Source organism: Xiphophorus hellerii, chromosome 14, assembly GCF_003331165.1.
Source record: "Xiphophorus hellerii strain 12219 chromosome 14, Xiphophorus_hellerii-4.1, whole genome shotgun sequence".
NCBI lineage: Eukaryota > Metazoa > Chordata > Actinopteri > Cyprinodontiformes > Poeciliidae > Xiphophorus > Xiphophorus hellerii.
The window spans coordinates 1476134-1498542 of record NC_045685.1 but is presented as its reverse complement, the minus strand read 5'-3'; the positions used below and the strand labels follow the sequence as shown (position 1 = coordinate 1498542).

At 41.3% G+C, this 22409-nt stretch overlaps 1 protein-coding gene across 3 annotated transcripts in view; it reads right to left on the bottom strand.

Annotated features, from left to right (window-relative positions):
• mllt3 (MLLT3 super elongation complex subunit) overlaps positions 1–22409 on the bottom strand; it is a 75675-nt gene that overhangs the window by 17861 nt on the left and 35405 nt on the right. The window contains exons 4-7 of one of the 3 annotated variants that reach the window (XM_032583233.1): positions 12348–12491; positions 8607–8654; positions 7055–7183; positions 228–791 (exon numbers count right to left, since the gene is read on the bottom strand). In XM_032583233.1, the coding sequence (XP_032439124.1) occupies positions 228–791; positions 7055–7183; positions 8607–8654; positions 12348–12491 (885 nt within the window). The remainder of the gene's footprint in view (positions 1–227; positions 792–7054; positions 7184–8606; positions 8655–12347; positions 12492–22409) is intronic. The other 2 variants (XM_032583234.1, XM_032583235.1) reach the window with 2 other exon arrangements.

The window sequence follows — 22409 nt, the reverse complement described above, 5'->3', positions numbered from 1 at the left end:
CCCAACAGCTTGCCAGACCACCATTAAAGACTCTCTTCCTGCTGGTTCTTTGATTTTATGGTACTCCACACCAAGGAAGGACTGGCCACCAACATTTCCCCCTTCTGAAGTTTCACTGGAAATGGATGGTGTTTCCCACAAGACACACCAGTAACATTTGCCTGTTAACTCATTTGCTTCTTAAAACTCTTACACCAAAGAATTGAGAGGTAATGTGCTCAACTTACATCTGACTTGGTCTGATCTTCCATATCAGAGTCGTTGGGGTCCACCAACTCCTGGAACGGTGGAAGCCTGGACACTTTCTTGCGCTCTGCTTCACCCAGTTCTGGGCGTAGTTTAGTTGTTGCCATCTGTGACTTTTTCTTGTCGGAATAATGAGAGTCTGAACCTGATGTCTGCTTTACCGATGATTCCAGATACCCCTTTCTGCGTTTTTTGGTCATAAGATCATCACTGTCCAACACAGAAAGGCGCTTGTTTAAGCCTGATCTATGGGTCAGTCCCTCACTTCGATGCTCCTTGGACAAAGACTTGGGTTCCTTAAAACCCATCTTAGGATTGCTATCTCTCAGTGGCTGATTCTCTTTGGGTTTCCTTGAAGATTCTTTGGGGACTTTTGAGGATTCCCAGCCAGAGTCTCTAAAGGCACTTTTGGGCTCTTTCAAGTTTTTTAAAGGCTTGTCTGTGTAGTCCTTGGAGAGTTTGTGGAGTTTGGAAAAGTTGCTGCTGTTAGTGCTAGTGGTTGTGGCTGTTGTGAGGAGGTCAGTTTTACCTCCTTTGAAGCAATCCTACAGAAAAAAAACAAAAAACAACATCTTCAATAAACATGAAGGAAAATTAAGAAACTAAGCTGCTTCTTGTTGCAAATTTGGTTTCTGGGAATCTCCTAATTTTTTCTGCTCAGTAAACTGTTCACTGTATTTGGATCAGGTTACTGAAATGTTTACCACCTGCTTTCATCTAAAAAAGCAAACATTTTAAACTAACCAGTTCTTAGCTAGGCTACCCATCTCTGAACTTCCTGTTATTGCTAAAGTTCTTAAAAGGGTTGTGACACACTATAGTTCAGATGACGAACATCTTGGACAAATTTTAATCTGTTTTTTGTTGAGTAAGAGTGCTAAATGACTTACTCAAAAGAATCTGCACTTTTAGGTGAACCAGATTTAAATTATCTCTGACCTCTGACACTTTGGATTATTCAGTACTGCACCAAAAATTAAAATTTCTGGGCACATATATCTGGTTTGGCTTGCTTCTTATTTTTTGCTCAGAAGTATTTATGCAGCTCAATCAAATTTTAAATCATCATTAGGCCTTGCATACATGTAGTCGGATCTTCATAAAAATCTATTATCTCCGCTATATTGTATAAACAAATAATACAGGATCAGTTTCAGAAAAGTTTTTATCCACATGAAGTTTTTATCCTCACAAATAGCACTGTTTTATACATGACAAACCTATAGGGGGCATAGGTTTTAGCTTTACACTAAAACCTATGTCAGCCAATCAGATTGCTTCAAAACAACTATGATTTCCTGCTTCGAAATAAACATGGCGCCAGGAGGCAGTTACAGAAGCGGTCCCTAGATCTCTGTTTTCCAATGTATACCGAAAAAACAAAAATACACATTTTTTTCAAATCTTCATTTTGGTTTTATAAATTATTAATTTTTTGTGATATTAAACTGAGTTTTTGTGTGGATGAAAGGCCAAAATGCATAAAAATTTGCTTTCCCAGACATCCGGCTTTGTGTGGAGTAGCTCTTACTGTTTAGCATAATGTTCTATTGGGTTCTGTTGTGTATTTGATGCCTTGAGGTCCCTTCAAGTGCCCCAATAGCACATTTTTAATGTCTTTGGGTATTTGTTTGTTTTTCAATACTGAATACAGTATGGCCGTATGTCTTCAGGAACCTGGGCTTAACGGATGGTATCTTGTTGAATCAATGCTACGAAATGAAATTGATGGTGCAAATGATCCATCAAAATGCTTAGTATGACATTCTATACAGCCTTGGTTTTGTCTAAGGTTGTCTACTTTAATATGTGGAATCTTTCATTTTCCGGGTATGTTCTGAGATGGCCCTTCCACTTTAAGCATATTCAAAAGCTCCTGTTAAATCCTCATCATGACATGGATGATCCTTAACACAATCCTTGGACTTTATCAGAAAAAATATTTGCTGAAAATTTTAATGATATTGATTCTGATTTACATAAATTTCCTTAACACCTTTCCTTTTTTACAATTACAAATGTCTCAATCACTCTCCTTGAGCTTTAGCATCTAAGCCACTAAAAATATACATCATACCTGGGTCTTAAGGGCAGGGATGACTCCATCAAACTGGTCAAATGTATTTGACCACTTTAAATATTATACCTAATATGGTACACAGTGCAGTGACAAATAGACTATGTCTCCACTAGGCACCTAGCTGGAAGGTGAACAATGTATGGCTTTCAAGCAAAAATAACAAATATAGTCATGGTTCGTGTATACAAACATATATTCTTTGTGTTTCCTTTGAATGCCTACATTTCACAAGACAAATTTCTTCATTTCCCACAATTCGAATGGATCAACATGTTTGGTGAGCTGGTTGGGCACCTATCTTCACAAAGTCTAGAATGACATGGTTAATTTGTTATTCTTTCAGTGGTGCTTGATAACTTTAGAAGGACATTTTGATGAGCACTATCCACACTCCCAAGCATGGAGGTGGGACCAAAATACTTTTTAGGTGTTTTGGAGAGAATGATAAAGGCAACCTAATCAAAGTAAATAGCATCATGATTATGAACGAAGAAGATAACATTAAGATTGTCAAAATTTGCAGAAAAACGTTAGCTTGGATAACACTGGAAATTTCAGTTATTCAAAACTCAAAGCTAAATGGCATTAAAAAAAAACTGGTTAGCACACAAACACAATATGTTTAATATTATTAAAGCTTTGAAGGTCTGACTGTGGTTGGGCCGTAGTCAGAACAGTGGCCCAAGGATGTAGGAAGCTATCCTTAGCTCCCACTATCTTCAGCTGGTGGCAGCTAAAGATTGGGGTGATGGCAAAGAGCCCATCTAACCTCAAAGATTAGAGCTCATTACAATAGCTGAATAGTTAAAGATTCCAGGGGAGACGTGCAAAGAGCTTGTCAACAGAAGCACTATAAGAAACATTTGAGTGGCTTTAATGCCAGTTGAGGTTTTTCCATTGATTATTGAGAAGGGTATGAATAATGTTAGATATTAAATGTAAGCTAACTTTTTTTTTTCAAAATGATAGCCCTGAGGAAGTAAACTTCTTGGTTGAAAGAAAACAACTTTAAATCTAAGTCTGTCATTAAATTGTCATCAGTTTTGATCATAACTGTATATTGGTGTCATGTTATTTTGGAGTTAAGAACTTTTGGGGAAAAAAGCATGTAATTTACGACATGAAAACTTTCTAAGAAAAAATACAAAATAACCCTAACTCCGTTCAAAAAGCCCAAAAAGAAAGCCCAAAAAGAAAACCAAAGCCCAAAATTATTCAGACACAAGGAAGTAGGAAATCCCTCCTTAGGTCAGTGGGCAAACGTAATGAGGGGCTGATGTTTGGACGAGCTTCCACATAAGAGTTTCCAACAAAAGAGCTGTAAATATAGCTGAATGTTGAGAAAAAAAATGCAGATACTTTTTGTCATTCAATATTTAAACCAGATGTCTAGCAAAACCCACCGCCATAGAACAACTGTCTGGATGACTTATTTTGTACTAAAAGGACTTGAATCTATCTGAAGAACAAAGCTAGCAAAAACCTGGTGGCCAGGTCAGTAGAAGATTAACTCTGTGCCTTTCATACAAGAGAAAACATACATGCCGCCCTGCCGTTTGGCATTACCATCTGTGAAAAGAGCACCATTCTTGAGGGAGAATCAAACGGGTAGTTATCAGTGAGAGCAAACTCACAATTTCTTTTGAGCAGAGCTGTTCATTGGGATGAGGGAGTCTTTTCAACAGCTAGACTTTAAAAGTGTAGAAAGAGGCAATGAGGAGAAAGGAGGAAATGCTGTGGTTTCAATGACAGGGGCCATTTGTCCTCGGGTCTAACCTCCAGCCCTGTTGTCAATATTTCACCAACGCAGTAAACCCATTAAAGTCGTCTAGACGACGGGTTGTGTTACAGCCCTGGCCAACCACCACTAAGACCTTTCATTTTGTGTATCGGCTAATGACCCCAGGGGTCCTCAGTAGAACCCATTCATAACTTCAGTGCACTCCTGCACTGCAGTTAACCTGCTTCCCCTCCTCAGCTGCCTGACATCAAAAAGCTCTGGCAACAGCACTTAGTGTCTCTTGGCTATCAATATTAAAGAGATGAGTAGAGTGACCCTATACAAATCCCATGACAAAGGGGGTTTTCACACCTCGTGCTCTGGTAGACTGGGTTCAAATGGAGACCAAAATTGCAACATTTGTTACATTTTCAGCTGGTGTAGTTCGCTTTCACACTGCACTGTCAAAACAACCCAGCCTAACTGAAAAATTTGTCACCCCCCCTCGCCTGTGGTGGTGCTGCACCAAGAACTACAGAAGGGAATGGGAACAAAACCTCTGAAGAAAACAAGTACAACTTCCTTCTTCACAATATGCAAACATTAATGGAGTGGTATCAGATTTCTCCATTGATGTACATTTTGGCAGGATGTGGAGGATTGTCACAAAAGTGTCGTAGCGCCCTTATTTCTTACCGGATTTAAAAAAATATGGCTTAAATTCAGAATCAGAAATTCTTATATTCTCATGGTGCACAAAGAAATCAGTAATTCCTCACTCAAGTAATGCGATAAGCAAGTGTTATTTCTTTGGTTACTTACAATGATAATACATCCATTTTGGCAAAGCCATGTTTCACTTAAATTACAAGACAATCCCTGTGAGCTGTAACATCTGCAAACAGTAACTTTATGGCAAGCTAAAAATAAAGGTTAGTAGGACACCAAGCCTACTCAGCAAACCTACTCAAGCCTACTTTATAGTATTTGAAAACAAATACTATAAAGGCAATTCTTTCATGCACAAGAAAACATAAAACTAATTTTATGTAAGGCTAATATTTTTATGTCTTGGAATAATTTCCCATTGTAACCCTTGTAACTTTTTCAATGGTTTTTTTTTTTAATTCAGTATAATTATCACCATTATCTTTATTATTACACATCCCAAGATATTTTCATTGTTAATTCCATGGGGCATCATCATTTCTGTTATTTCATTGTTTTTCTGACTGAATGCTAGCTTACATGTAAGGTACGCCCCAGTCATCACTCACATACACACCAACCCCCTGTTGTACAAAATTATGATTTCATTTGGCAAAAACAAACTGCCCCTGAGCCTTAAATTCACACCATCCATCCATCCATCCATTTTCTTCCGCTTTATCCGGGGTCAGGTTGCGGGGGTAGCAGCTTCAGGCCCAGACTTCCCTCTCCCCAGCCACTTGTTCCAGCTCCTCCGAGGGGAATCCCAAGGCGTTCCCAGGCCAGCCGAGAGACATAGAAATTAAATTCACACTAAAGTTTTTGAATATCCTATTAAAAACAAGTTGCAGTTGTTGTATTTAACTTGTGATACTAGACTACTACCCAAGCTTAAAGGAGGCCAACTAAGACCACCTGAGAATTTTCTATTTGAATAATCAAAATGACTAAAATAGTGTCAATCTGCTCTCTGTGAAGGCAGATGCTTTTTTCTTCTTGCATGCTCTCCCTCATCTGGCCTTGCTTTTTGCCCATGTGTCCATTCAGGCTACTCTTTTTGAGCCTCTCTTTGCAAATTTTCCAAATTGCAAATCAAATCATGGATCTGGTCAGCTGGTAACACAACACACACTCACAACACAACACTCAACACAAGGGATAAAATTTTCTCGATGAGAAGACTGGGCAAGGAGAGCCCTCTTACCCCGACAGGACCCAAAGAAATCAAAAAAGGCTGCTGACTAAGGAGTGCTGTTGATTTTGCAGGCCACTCCCGTTACTGGTTGGCCAATCAAAGATGCGCTTTTGCCATATGTTGTTTTGAGTCTGTCTGGATGACAGGAAAATACTACCGTCATCCAGACAAAAGAAATGTAATTTTCTTTCATGGCATATTTTTGATGGATATAAAGTGACAAATTTATTGGTACCTGAATGTGTAAATCTGTCAGGAGTATGACAGGCATGTATTTGCCTTTTCAAAACTCTGCAAACAAGATAGGAAACAGTGGGACAGTAGCAGCAATGGGCTGTTAGATCACAACAAGTCTGACTCAGGAAGCAAGTTCTTATGACAGGCAGCCACAGGACACTTTGCATTAGACACAGATGAGGTCTTTGAAATGGTTTTTGGTAGTTTAAAGGGGCAGTAAAATTGACTTCATAACTATCATGTTATAAAGTTAATCATGTATCAAAAACATGCCTGGAGTGATGCCTTGATTCTTTCATGCATTTTTGAGAAATCCTTTGATCTCCATGGCAACCATTCAGCTGTGCAAAACACCTTGGTGGACCTAGTGCCGCCTTGAAGGCCCAGCTCCTTCTCTGAGCTGCAGCTTCCAAGCCTCAGAGATTCCACCTCACAGAGCAACCCTCCCTCATGACTACCCCACTCAGCTCCTTCAGACTAGCCAGCAGCAATTGACAAACACCTGGTGAAACTGCACATATGCTGAATTATTTCTTAGTGCACCACTGGTAAAAACATTGTTATAGTGTTAATAGAGGAGTGATGTTGTGATGACTTCCTAAAGGCCCAATTTTATTAGAGGCCCAATTTCAAGGCATTTAATTGCAAAATAAAAGTTTCTTTAACTTATATTTGATTTGTACAGCATTTTTATAACAACTGAAGATATTATACTATACATTATACTATGTGCCTGGAAAATACTTAATACTGCCCAAATACATAAAGTTTAAAGTCTTTAAAGGTGAAATGATATGAGCGCTGTGTGATCAGGGCAGACGGCACTAGAGAAAACCATTCAGTGATGTAGTGCACCTGGAATAGTCACCTTTGAAGCGTGGAAGCTCTTGCTCCTCTTTGGATCGGAGGACAAAGACGTCAGTGAGTTGTTGGGAAGTGTTGGCAGCTTGAGGTGCTGGCTGAACAGAAAGGTTGATCCTTCCTGCATTACCATCACCTGCCAGAGGAAAAGATAACTGAATATTTTGGCTATGAAGTATGACTTGGAGAGGCACTCCTCATTTATCTGTTCAGATAATATTTGACTTAAATAAGTAAATCTTTCAGTAAATGTCTTGATTATATCTGAATTTATTCTTTGAGCATAATTTTATGTTTGCACAAAAGTTCTACACAGATATAAAATAAAACAAAAAGCTAGGAGGTAATTTCAAAGAAACTACAACTTTCCATCTGTAACATTATTGGTAGGACTTTACATAAACTCTGAAGAAGTTGGGAGTAGAAGAAAGAAGTTAAAAGCACTTGTAATTCGAGCTTGCAAAAATATTAATTAAACATACCGAACAACCAGAAAGCACTAGCACCCATTCAATGTATGCTCTGCTGTCCTTTTCTAGATCTGCAGAATATAAAGTGGTCAGATAGTCGGAGATGCAGTTGCAGGGAATCGTTAGCGAGGCCCTGTTCTAATTGTTGCATATATCATCCAACCTGATTTTTAACTGGTATACATATATATATATGGTCCTTGACTGTATGGCCCTCGAGGACCATACAGTCAAGTGCCGGTCCTCGAGGACCAACTTTGGGCACCCCTGATATATATATACTGTATATGTATCAGTGACGTGCGGTCAGGGGAGGCAAGTGAGGCTCATCACAGAAAAATAATATAATGATAAAATAATTTGTATTTCTATATTCACCTTGTACTTTACTATAAAGTACCTATTTTTCATTCATTCACCTTAACCAATTCTGATTATTTTTTCTTCAAAATCGCTGAATTTTCGCATTTTCCCATTCAAATGCTCGGAAGCGCAGCTGGTGAGGCAACAGGGAGCTGAGCCTCACCTTCGACTGCACAACCTCTCACTAACTGCGCTGACTACCATTCTATGGGAGCATGTTCCTCCTGTCTTTACGTTGCCAATAAAATGGCTAAAAAACATTTAATGTACAAACTGATTTTCCATAATTTAGCTTATGTATATAATGTACAGTGTTTTTGTCACCAACTGTGTGTGTAACGTGTTTCGTGTGCTGAGGAGCGATCATAAACGGCAGAGAACAAATTTGAGGTGAGGCAGGCAGTTTTCTTGCCTTATGGCAGGGGGCGCTCACGATCCCAGACATTGTGACTCCACAACTGCAGAGTAAGAGACAGTAACAGCGAGCTAGCCATACAGTCAAGTGCAGCATTATATTTATAGATTTCTTCTCTTATCACAGCAATGTAAGAAAGTGACAAGTCAGAACAGTATTGCCTTTTAAATTTTGAAAACGAACTACCAACATACCTGTCAGGATAAAAACAATGTGTCAAGACACAAAAAATGTTTATTAACAATCCATTACAGTATTCCTTCTGATTAGTTGCTTATGTATTGCCCCACCCTCTCCTCCCTTCCTCTCACTTTTCTTACTTTTGATTCTTCTGACCCTCGCTTGTGAGGATCCCGTGTCTATAAACATAGAAAGAACATTTCACAAACGTGTAAGAAATACTTTGGTTACAGGAATTAATATTAACTGATCATTGACAAACAAAAAAAATAAAACAATGTGAGTGTTATCCATTTAGAGCATAGTTAAATACAGGAATGGCCTTTTTATATAAACTCTACTTAACATAGTAACTTTTACATGAAGAGTAAAAGGTACATAATAATTAGTGCGCATAATAATTCTGCACACTAATAGTTGCCCAATATTCATGCACATGCAGACATGCAGTCCTAAGAAAGCCAAAATCTCACCTTTACTTTGTTAAATATTCAGGTTTGAGAGCTTATTAATATTTTGGATTGACAGAGTGCTGTAGTTGTTCAACAATTAAATGAATCCTCAAAATTACAACTTGCGTAATTATTGTGCACATAGTTTATATGCAAAGGAGGAAATTCCATAAAATGTACAGTGAAATTTAATGTAAAGTGTGGAGATAGAACCACTGTGTAGAGTTTACTGAATAATTTGTAATTATTGTGGTTGAAATTGCATGGCTAAAATGTATTTAATAGTCACATTAATAGCAATAGTATTACAATAATGTCCCTTATTAGGCCCATATCTCTATGGAAGATTTTTAATGTGTTCAATCTGCAGCAGGAATAAGTGGCAATGCACATCAAATGAGTGGTTTTCATCATTAAATGAACTTTTAAGACCCACAAAAGACAAACTAAAATGTATATGTTTAGATAAGAGTTTGGTTTGTAATCAGAGTCCTGTGGTCAGTGTCACAGATCTAATCCATGCTACAACACTTTTACAAAAATGTAAGGCTCTAAATAAAAAAAGTTTAATGAGTAAACCCATTTCATAAAATTCTTCATAAACATCAGGGTTTCCCCCAGTGTATTATAAGCCTGGCAGCCATGCTTTACTAGGCCCCCTGCCAGGCTAAGCGATGCTTGATTTTAATTTTAGAAAAATTTATAATTGGGGAATAAAAAAAGCAAATAATTTTTTTTTTCTTTTTTTATCGTGAAACCAGATTGCAAGCGTCTTTGTTGGTCTGAGAGTTTGACTTGCAGAGCACATTTATTTCTAAATGATTTATAGGTTTATACTTCATGCATTTAAAGCTGGCAGCGCTCGGACCAATAACACAGCTGGTGCCTCTGCGTGTTGCCTCCCGCCCTGCTGCTGCTTTTTCTCTGAAGTTACCTCAGCGCGGTGCCGGTGCACTTGCGCATCTCTGTGAGCAGTGCAGCAGATTTAACTCATCATGCAGGGCTGGTCCTAGGCTGTGAGACCTTGAGCAGAATTTGACTTAGGGGCTCCTATTGTTGCTAAAAACATCAGCACCTGTTTTTTGAATTTATAGGCGATACAGGTGGGGAGGTTGGCACCGGAGTGTCTGCTTCGTCTTCTTCATCAGCTTCTGTGTTAGATTTAGTGAAATCTGGGAGAAGGGAGTAGTTTAAGTGGCCAACCTAGAAACAATCAGTTATAATGCAGTTAACTAATTTGTATTTGTGAACAGAGTTCATACTCAAAGATTAAACTCACAGCATCATATTGTTGTTATGGTAAAAAACAATCTAACTATGAATATTGTTCTTTGAACTTTTACAGAGTAAACTTGCCAGCTCCTTAAAATCTTACATTTAAATGTTAAACAATTTAAAATATTTTAATTTATGCATGCTGAAACCATCAAATCTAATTCAGCAGCATTGATAATTCCAATAAACAAATGTTACATTTATGTATCTGTGGTCTGTGTTAAAATATTAGCATTTATGAGTCCCTTAAAGGCCTGTTAGGCCTTATGGATCTACTGACTTAATTTGGATTAAACAGAAGTGCAAATAATTGGTATTCATTTTAATTGTATTCTTTGATTAGTTGTTTTTAAGACTAGTTGTGGGTTTAAATAGCATCTCACTGGCAATGTTTTCCCATAACATGTAATTACCCAGTAATATTTTTACTTTTTCTGTCTACTTAATATCTTTTAATACGAAAGCATAGTGGACCGCCGGTAGGCAGCCTTGGAGCCCCGACCACCGGGCTTAGCATGTATTTCTGGGGAAAACCCTGAACATTGATTTATTGTAGTGGCTCTCAATACAAGTTATGTGTTATTTAAATTATAACTTTTTAAGTTGCTTTATTGCTTTCTTTTTAAAACTTGTTTGGTTTGTAACCCAAGAACCTACAATAGCTAGAAATAATTTATATAATATATGGGAAGTATCATAACTTAAATTCAACATTCAAAGCACCAAGGTTTTTCTAGAAAATTACAGTATTTTCCGCACTATAAGGCGCACCACATTATAAGGCGCACCTTCAATGAATGGCCTATTTTAAAACTTTTTTCATATATGAGGCACACCGCATTATAAGGCGCATAGAATAGAGGCTACAGTAGAGGCTGGGGTTACGTTATGCATCCATTAGATGGAACTGCGCTAAAGGGAATGTCAACAAAATAGTCAGATAGGTCAGTCAAACTTTATTAATAGATTACAAACCAGAGTTCTGAAAACTCCGTTCATTCCCAAAATGAATAAACAGCTGTTTTATTATTTTCCCCGAGGTAAAGTAAGTGACGTGGTATTTTCGTGACACAGTTTATCTTTTAACAATAGCAAGGTATAACATATAGTGGAGGGGAACTTTTCCTCGATTCAATAAACACGTAAAAACAGTCTGATACTGTTACGGTAAATCAAACGTTAGTGCAATCACAATATATATCCACTTCCGCACCATTGATTCGTTCATGTTAAATTCTCTCGCTGCTGCTCTATTCCCGTGTTCTACTGATCGGCTTGAGCTTAAACTCTGCGTCGTAAGCGTGTCTCTTAATAGGAGCCATTTTGGGGTCTTTACACAAAACCCAGCGTGCACCGCGCACTTCTTCTTCTACGGGGGAAAATGAAGTCGGCGGCTGCTTACCGTAGTTGCGAGACCTGTTGTGGCTCAATATTGGTCCATATATAAGGCGCACCGGATTATAAGGTGCACTCTCGGCTTTTGAGAAAATTGAAGGTTTTTAGGTGCACCTTATAGTGCGGAAAATATGGTATTCAGATTTGCTACGCCAGTTGATGATGGCAGAAGAGATTACACTCTCTGTAATACACTTATAGAAGATCTGTAACACTAACAGCAGTTGTTTATTTTACACTGATCAGATTGACCAATTTGAATCAATCTTACTGGTTGATATCTCACTGAATCCATTAAGTTTAGTTATAGACTAAACTTAATAAAATTTAGCCTATAACAAAATTTTATGAAGCGTCAAAGTAAAGCGAGGTTGAAGCATTTATGGTTTCAGAACCGTTTACATTTATTGTATGTTCCTGCAGTTTAAAGTCATGTTATTCCTGTTATTTCTTTTTCCTCAGTTGTCTGTAAAAAGAGGCATGGATGACAGCTGTATTCACACTTAGGTGTTGTTTTTTTTAAACTTAAAAAAAATTCTTAAGGTGCTGATAGTGTGACCTGGAACCAAACTCTTGTTTGTTTTGTCTACTTTTTCTTAGGTTGGCTCCTTTTTAGTATGTCTCCAACAATTATAGGTTTGTTACTCTTAGCTGTAGGACTGATCACAATTGTCGATAATAATTAATATCCGAGAAAAGTGTATTCTTATATGTGGAATAAGACAAACAGTGCCTCCATCATACTCTCACCCCTCCTGCCTTCAGCAGCTTCCTTCGAAAGTCCTCTGTTGGGTTGTTGAATGTCAGCTTTTCACAGCGTAGATGATTGACAGGTGGATGACCCTCAAGGTGGAGGAACAGGTCATAATCAAAGCGAACTTTCTTCGGTTCTTCCTAAGAAAAGTGCCAGCCACCAATATGGGGAGAAAGACAAAGGAAATAGCTTAATATTGCTGTTGCAGCAGCCTAGAAACGTCACTACACGTGTCACTTCTTGCATATATTCAGTGAGATCACCTTGGATAATGATTTTCATTTTCATTATTTTCTTCAGTTGCAGGTTTTAGTAAATCAGATTTCCTATTTGAAGTCTTTCAAGTAACTTCCTTTATTTTCTGAGTAACACTGGCTAGTGGGTAATATAGAACACTGTGAAAAGTCACATTTCTTCAAGAATGATGTCAACCTTCTGACAGATGAACAGTTTACCAACAAGATGGCATGCAGATATAGGAAATCTAAAACAATCACTGTTTTTATTATTATGAATCTATATTTTCTCATAATAATTAATGCTCTTAACCAGACTGGAATATGCTTCATCGGTTACTGTCTCTTAATATTACCAGCTGTTAATAAATCCAGTAACTGTTGGGAACCTCTGTCACCAACAGTGGAACATAAGAAGAGCTGGCTGCTAGTTCTCCGATGCCAGAGTGTTTGCCAATGTGGTAACTCCAGCCTCTCAGAGTCTCAGATCTTCATCTGAAGCCTTTTGAGTTCAGAGCTCACCTACTTCTGTGTTCTGCCCTATTAGGTACGCTTCGACTCAGGATTCCACTCAGATCGTGGCTTCCTCCCTCCTGTTCCAAGCTACCCCCACAGCGGTCGCCGCCCCGCAGCAGCCCCGGCTTACTACTGCTCCATTGCCACCCGAACCAAGCCCAACTCTTGCTCTCCCTGGCGGGTCGCCCTGCCTGCATAAGTAAGTGCCACCGGCATTATCCGGCCTCAGCATCTCTGCTGGACTTTCCTTTGTCCCAAGTGTTCTGAGCCAGCCTTCCAGTGTGGATGTGTTCCTGTCCCTCATTATTACACTTTCAACTTCTTGTAAATAAATCTAAAGGAACTGTGTTCCTGTCCTGGACTCCCTCATTATTACACTTTCAACTTCTTGTAAATAAATCTAAAGGAACTGCCCCGATCTCCTGATGGTGCTTCTGCATGTGGGTTAAACAAATTCCCAAAAACAGGACAGAACACTCTGGCCAACATGACCCAGTTCCACCTCAGCAGAACGACGGCGGAACAACACTCGCTAATCCAGTCTCCTGATTCTGTACTTAGAACCCTCAGCAAGTGACAAGAGGCCACTAATCAACGCCTGGAGCAGGTCGCTCAGCTACTGCTATGATTGCAGCCCGAAGAACCAGCCTTCCTTGAAGAAGGCACTGACGATCCACCAGCCACCCAGCAGCTTTCGCCCTCACTTCAGTTCACCTAACCCTGAGAAATTCTCCGGTGATGCGGGCGGCTGCGGAGGATTCATCATCCAATGCTAGCTTATTTTTCACAACTCCCTGCTTTGCTTCCCACATGATGATGCCAAGATTTCATTTAGTCTTGGGTTTCAATCTGGGAAGGCACTAAGATGGGCTGAGGCGTGCTTCACTGACTACTGCAGTTTTGGCTGCACTTTCAAGAAATTTATTGAAGAGTTTAAATCAATTTTTAACGAAGATGCAGATCAAGCAGGCGTATCCTGCCGACTGTGGTCCTTGAGGCATAGGCAAAAATCAGTTGCCAAGTTTTCCATTGAATTTTGTACCCTAGCCGCAACCTCAGGCTGGAATTCCTGCGCATTAAAGAGCGTCTTCTTTCATGCTCTCAGTGAGCCCATAAAGGATGAGTTGGCACTGCTTGACGAGCCTGAGTCAATAAATGAGCTAATAACTCTAGCGACCCGTCTGGATAATCGTCTCAAGGAAAGAAGGATGCAAAGGAACACAAGGGGCTTGGCTTGACCTCGTCCTACCACCTCCCACAGCACCTGTACACAGACTCTCAAGCTCCCCGTCACCAGACCCGAAGTCGATGCAGTTAGGCCAGACCCGTCTTTCCATGGAGGAGCGGCAGCGAAGAATGGATGTTGGCCAGTGCATATACTGTGGTGCCGCGGGCCATTTCATTGCATCCTGCCCAATTTGCCCAAACCCCCAGGCCCGTCGGTCAGACTGGGGAAACTGACGGGCCCAATACTTGATTCTTCCGCTCCCCGTTTGTTGCTTCCTGCCATCCTGCAGTTTAATAATGACTCACTCCCCCTCACTACACTTATAAATACGGGTTGCGAGCAGAATCTAATAGATCACTCTCGTCATCCAGGCAAATTTGGAGACAGTCCCTTTGCCGGTACCGGTTAAAGCCTCCGCCCTCGAGGGGCGCGCGCTGCCCAAGATTACACATAAGACCAAGCCCCTTCAGCTAATAGTCTCGGGTAATCAATGTGAGTCTATTTAATTTTTTGTTTTCTCTTCATCCCAGACTCCAGTTGTCCTAGGCTTTAGTTGGCTCCAGCAGCACAACCCACACATAAACTGGTCTGAGCTTCGCATAGAATCATGGTCTTCACATTGTCTCTCCTCCTGTTTGCAGTCTGCCGTCCCTCCAAGTCCCGCCCCCGTGGTCCTTCATGAGGCGCCATCGATTTGACAGGAATCCCTGAGGTTTACCATAATCTCAAGGAGGTCTTCAGCAAGGACAAGGCTCTTTCTCTCCCCCCACACCACCCTTACTGCACCATAGACCTCTTGCCTGGAGCGTCTCTTCCATCCAGCCGTTTATATAGCATCTCACGTCCTGAACACCAAACTATGGAAAGATGTATAAACGAGTCGATCGCCGCAGGTATCCACTCATCTTCCCCGTTGGGAGCGGGCTTCTTCTTTGTCAGCAAGAAGGACGGCTCCCTCTAACCCTGTATAGAGGCCTAAATTGCATCACCATAAAGAGTAAATACTCACTCCCTCTCATCTCCTCAGCATTCGAACAGGTCCAAGAGGCCACCATCTTCACCAAACTCGACCTCCGTAATACCTACCACCTGATCTGCATCCGCCAAGTGTTACTCCTTTGTTTTGTTTGTATTACATGTCCATCCACTAGGGGCACTGTTATGCAAGGAATATACATTTTCGCATGTTTTGGAGTGATTTTGACTGTTTTAGACATGGAAAGGGATCGTGCAGTGATGTTCAACCAGCCTGTCAAACTGGACTTTATTAGTTCAGGTCATTACTGCGTGAACATTGTTGACAGTGAAAATATAAATTTTATTCACTCTGATAAGCTATTAGAAGCTACTGAGGAAGAAATACTGACTGCAACAGACAAGATGAACACAAGTGAAAAGATGAAAGTTCTGGAGAAACTTTATAAACAGTTTGGACATGTCTCTGCTGATAAAATGCAAAGACTTTTGACTAATTCTGGCAACAAGAACACAGAATGCGACAGCCTGCTGAAAAAGGTCGTGAACCAGTGTGAAGTGTGTCAAAAATATTGTAAGACCAAACCAAAACCTGCTGTTGGCTTACCATTGGCATCTACATACAATGAAACAGTTGCTGTAGATCTGCACGAACTTGAACCTGGGGTTTGGTACCTACACATTATTGACCAGTTCACCCGTTTCAGTGCCGGTAGTGTCTTAACCACCAAGAGTTCATTGTTCAGTGACAATGGTGGTGAGTTTAATAACGAGGAAGTGAGAGACATGGCAGAGAACTTTAATATTGAAGTTAAGACAACACCTGCTTACAGTCCATGGAGCAATGGATTGTTAGAGAGCCATAATCAAACTCTGACAGAGATCCTACTGAAAGTCAAAGCAAGTACTGGATGTGACTGGAGCACTGCCATGGACTGGGCCCTGATAGCAAAGAACTCTATGCAAAGTGTCCATGGAACACCAGCTGAACACATCAGCTGGTGTTCGGGCAGAATCCCAACCTGCCCTCTGTATTAATAGACAAAGCTCCAGCTCTAGAGGGCACCACCAAGAGTGAATGGGTTGCCAAGCACATTTCAGCCCTGCATGCTGCAAGAAAAGCTTTTACAGAAGCAGAATGTTCAGAAAGGATACGCAGAGCACTAAAGAAACAGCTGCGGCCCATAGACGAGCGATATGAAACTGGAGACAAAGTCTTTTACAAAAGAGTGGATTGTCCAGAATGGAAAGGACCAGGAGTGATGATTGGTCAAGATGGTGCAGTAGTTTTTGATAGACACGGAGGCACCTGTGTCAGAGTGCATCAACTCAGATTGAGAAAAGTAACTCATGAGAATGAAGCGCCTCAGATTACCTGCATTAAGGAGAACAATCAAGGACAACATACAGTGGACATCACTGAAGAGAATGTAGGAGGAGACAGTAAATCCTGAGAATTATCCTTTGCCTGCTCCTGAAAATGCAGAGGCCAAGAGACAGCACAATGGGAACACCATCATAAAGACAAGTCAATTGTAACATTCAGAAATGCAGAGGGTGTCTCACAAAAAGCCAAAGTTGTGGGGTGTGCCAGCAAAGCAACTGGGAAATACAAGAACTGTTTTAACTTGGAGCTGCTTGAGCCTGCAGAAGTGGCTGGCAACAGTGAATCAGCTGATCTGACACAGCTGGAGGATCTTCACGTCCAGGCAGATGCTGAGGACACGGATACGCACAAGGATGTTTTTGTGAGTAAGGACATGTCGTTTGATGAAGCAAAGGAAAATGAAATAAAAAGCTGTTAACAGAATAACGTGTTTGAAGAAATTGAGGACAAAGGACAAAAGTGTGTCTCCACTCGTTGGGTGTGAACTCTGAAAGAGACTGAAAATGGAATAATACCAAAAGCAAGACTTGTTGCACGAGGATTTGAGGAGCTACAAGTTTCTGACCTACAAAAGGACTCTCCAACCTGTGCCTCAGAGTCACTGGGACTCCTGGTGGCAGTTATATGTCAAAAACAATGGGAACTTCACTCTATGGACATTAAATCTGCTTTTTTACAAGGTATGCAACTGTCCAGAGACATTTTCATCAAACCTCCCCCAGAGGCCAATAGAACAGATGTGCTTTGGAAACTGAGAAAATGTGTGTATGGTTTAGCTGATGCTTCACTGTATTGGTATAACAGGGTAAAAAGCATCATGATTGAAGCAGGAGGCATCATGTCTAAGGTTGACCCTGCAGTTTTCTATTGGCTGGATGAGCACAAAAATGTAACTGGTGTACTTGCTTGTCATGTTGATGATTTTATATGGGGTGGATCACACATATTTGCAGAGTCAGTCATACCTCATCGGAGGTCAAAGTTTAATGTCGGTCGTGAAGCACACAATAGCTTTTCCTATGAGGGGGTAGATCTTGTTACTGAAGGTAGGAAGGTACAAATACACCAAGAAACATACATTCAGCACCTTCAGTCCATATACCCCTCACCTTCACGAGCAGCAGAGTCAGCTTCACCTCTCACTGAAAAGGAGACAGAGCAGCTCAGATCGAAGATAGGCCAACTTCTGTGGGTGGCAAGACAGAGCAGCCCTGATGTCATGTTTGATGCTAGTAATTTAGCATCTCGTCTCAAGCATGCTACAGTACAGACCATTAATGAAGGTCTGTACCTTCATTACAGACCTTTATTGTGTAATGAAGGTGTGTAAGCTCAAGGCCAAGTCAGTTGAATTGAATTTTCAACATCTTGGGGAAGACAGTAACTTAAAGATGGTTACATTCACTGATGCATCTTTTGGAAATCTTTCAGATGGGGTACTCAAGGTGGGCACTTCATTGTTTTGATGGGTGACAATGGGCGGTTCTCTCCCATTTCATGGCAGTCAAAGAGAATTAAGAGAATTGTCAGAAGCACACTGGCAGGTGAAGCTATGCCTGAGGGGATTGATAATGCCATTTTTCTTTCCACACTCTTTTCTGAACTCAGTGCTGGTAGTACTGCGTGTCCTCCACCTATAATCTGTGTGACTGATAATTTCTTTCTTGTAGATGCACTTAAGTCAACTAAGTTTGCTGCAGAGAAAAGGTTACGCCTAGAAATCAGTTCAATTAAAGAGCTGATTCAAACTGAGAAAGTTCATCAGGTGTTGTGATCTCAAACAAAAGACCAACTCGCAGACTGTTTAACAAAGAAGGGAGCATCCACAACCTCACTCCTTAAGGCTCTTTATGAAGGACATTGGATTCTTCAATAAATTCATTCACAAAATGTTTCACATTCTATCATGTTGAAACTGTTCTAACAAAATCCTTAACGGCTGTGCTTTGTCATGAGTCTTAATATATATATATATATATATATATATATATATATATTTTTTTTTTTTTTAAAGAAAAGTGGGAGATTGTTACTCCTTTGTTTTGTTTGTATTACATGTCCATCTGCTAGGGGCACTGTTATGCGAGGAGTATATGTTTTCGTGTTTGTACTCTTCTTCTCTCTCTGGTTGTCTGTTCGGCTGTGTTACTTGGCGGAATAAAACTTTGAGCAAAGAAACAAGTTATTTTTACTGACTAACACCAAGGAGATGAGTGGAAGACAGCGTTAAGACCCCTATTGGCCATTTCGAGTACCTCATGATGCCTTTCGAACTATGTAACTCAGCAGAAGTGTTTCAAGCCCTCATTAAAGACGTCCTCTGTGACTTTCTCAACATATTTGTCTTCGTTTACCTTGATGACATACTTATCTATTCTAGGAGCCCAGAGGAGCACCACAAACACGTACATCTTGTTCTCCAGCGCCTCCTTGAGAATCGTCTCTTTGTTAAGGCGGAGAAGTATGAATTTCACAAGCCTTCAGTGTCCTTTCTAGGATACATCCTGGAGGGTGGACAGGTTCGATCAGACCCTGAAAGGATAAGAGCAGTGGTAGACTAGCCTGTCCCCGGTTCTAGAAAGCAGCTGCAAAGGACCCTAGGTTTCGCTAATTTCTATCGAAGGTTTATCCGCAACTACAGCCTCACTGCTGCCCCCCTCACCGCTCTGATGTCAACCAAAGTAGCCTTCTCATGGACTCCAGAGGCCGAACAGGTGTTCAGCGAGCTTAAGATGAAGTTCTCACAGGTCCCAGTCCTAGTACAGCCTGATTATCAGAGACAGTTCATCTTAGAGGTCGATGCCTCTGACGCAGGGGGGTGCGCTGTCCTCTCCCAGCAGTCCAGCACAGATGTTAAACTCCACCCATATCCCTTCTTTTCTCATAGGTTATCACCCGCAGAGCGAAATTACGACGTTGGAGACCGGGAACTCCCCGCCATAAAGCTTGCCCTAGAGGAATGGCACCACTGGCTGGAGGGCGCAGAGAAACCAGTACTAGTTTGGACCGAATAACGAACCTCTCCTATGTACAAGCAGCTAAATGTCTGAACTCTCATCAGTAGGCCTGTCGCGATAAACGGTAAATCAATTAATCGTACGATAAATTAAAACTATCGACGTCATTTTAATTATCGGCATTATCGTCTCTTCCGGCCTTTTTCTCTTTCTGTTGATGACACCGAATGAAAAAAGGCTAAACTCCGGTGCTCTCCACTGACCCCCCCTTCCTCATTTCCTTAGTGTAAAGCCCAGCGCACACGACACGATCTTAGAGCTGTCGGCCGATTGTTGCCCCATCTTCAAAACCTGACAGACCACACATTACCCGACAGAAATCCTAAGTATAACGGTTCGATCGGGTTCGGTCCTGCCGTGTGGTGTCCAACAATGGGCACAAAATAATGGCTACAAGTTCAGTTAACTAATTTTAAAACCAGGCATTAATCAATGCTTTACTACAATCTACCTGCAATGCATGTGACTAGTGTCACCGTAAAGTCCTGACTGAATGAAAATCATTATAACCTATTTACATCACGTTAACGAAGAACAGCTGAAAAGTTACCGGGTTTATCATCTGCGGTAGCAATTTCACTCCAACTCCTCCTCTTGTCATTTCTATATTCTTTGCATGTTGAATAAACATTAACGTTGTTTCCACATATCATCTCCAATGTCCGCTGGACTTCCGGTTGCGTCGTGTCAGCTGTTTGGGATTCCCCGACGTAATTTCCCCTCAGAAAGCGCGGAGGAGAATCCGCGCTTTCTGATTGGCTACCTGTCACATTCAACAGGCTGCGTTAAAGATCCCAGTCGGGGAAAACCCCTGATTTGGATCAGAGCGGCAACGATGATCTACCATAACACACCACACAATCTTAGAAAGACCAACGTTGTAAGATTGTTGTATGGGGAAAAATAGGAGCAAAAAATCATGTAGTGTGAACTATTGCATCAGGTAGTCGGATGTGCCCATCTTTTCTATTTAAATCTAATTATTACTGAAGGGCAACATAGTATACAGACTTCATAATCTTTTGGTTGAATGCAGTATTTATTTCCACTTTGGCTTTATGTTGTTTTTTTTGGTTTTTTTCAAGTGAGTTTTTTGTTAATGGAGACTGAGAATCCATTTTATTTTTGTTTTTGGTTGTTTTGTTTATTTTGTTTATCAGCTCAAGTGTTAAGTGTTCTTTTGAAAACAAAGTGTATCTATCTTTGGCAAGAAATCGCATGCATTATTACGTCATTTCCATTAAATCAGTGTAAAAAGGTCTTCAAACAATATTATCGTTTATCGCAATAATTTTTGAGACAATTAATCGTTGAGCAAAATTTGCTATCGTGACAGGCCTACTCATCAGTCTCGGTGGTCTCTGTTTTTCTCCCGGTTTAACTTATCCATCTCCTACCGCCCAGGTTCTAAGAACACCAATGCCGACGCCCTGTCCCGCCAGTACTCTCCAGACGGTTCTGAGAAGCTACCCGCTCCCATTCTACTTCCCAGTTGCACTGTAGGTTACCTGAACTGGGAAATTGTGGACATGGCCAACCAAGCACTTCAGGAAGAGCCTGACCTTGGTAACGGTCCACCAGACAGAACTTATGTCCCCTCCAAAGTTCGTGCTTGTTTCATCCACTGGTTTCACACCGCCCAGCGCATCCTGGCGTCAGCCTCACCATTTTGCTCATCTTCCGCCGGTTTTGGTGGCCATCACTACACAAGGATGTTAAGGAATATGTCAACGCCTGTCATGTCTGCGCCCATAGCAAGCCGTCTCACCAACCTCCCGCAGGGCTCCTCCAGCCTCTTCACATCCCTAAGAAACCCTGGTCACACATCGCCCTCGATTTCGTCACTGGCCTCCCGCAGTCTCAAGGTATGACAGTCATTCTCACCGTCATTGATTGCTTTTCTAAGGCATGTCATCTTCTTCCACTCAGAAAGCTCCTGTCCGCCTTCCTGTCTAGCCCAGGTCCTGGTTAAGCATGTGTTCCGCCTCCATGGCATCCCTACTGAAGTTCTGTCTGAAAGCGGTCCCCATTTTATTTCTCAGGTGTGGAAGCAGTTCTGTCGGGCTTTAAATGCTAAATTCTCACTCACTTCTGGTCACCACCCCCAGTCCAATGGCCAAGCAGAGTGCATGAACCTGGAGCTGGAGTCCATCCTCAGATGTCTGACCTCCACCAACCCGTCAGACTGGAGTAAGTTCCTCCCGTGGGTTGAATACACCCACAACTCGCATGTCTCCACAGCTACCGGCCTCTCCCCGTTCGAAGTGACACTGGGCTACCAACCCCCACTTTTTCCAGCAGATGAAAGAGACATTTCAGTCACCTCCATCCGTCACCACATCCGCTGTTGCAGGCACATCTGATCTGATGCAGTGGCTGCCCTACGACGCACGGCTGAACAGAACCGACGCTTCGCCAACCGCAAGCGCATCCGAGCACCTCGATACTCCCCTGGTCAGCAGGTATGGCTTTCTTCTCGTGACATTCCCTTTCAATCGCTCTCCAAGAAGCTGGCTCCTAGATACATCGGCCCCTACACCATTGAATCAGTTATCAGCCCAACCGCTGAACGTCTCAGTCAACTGGCCAGCCTCAGGGGCATGTTCCACATCTCCCAGGTAAAGCTGATTCAATCTTTGCTGATCTTATATACAGTATAGTTAAAACTACTCTCTCATACACATTGATCCTTCATGGGG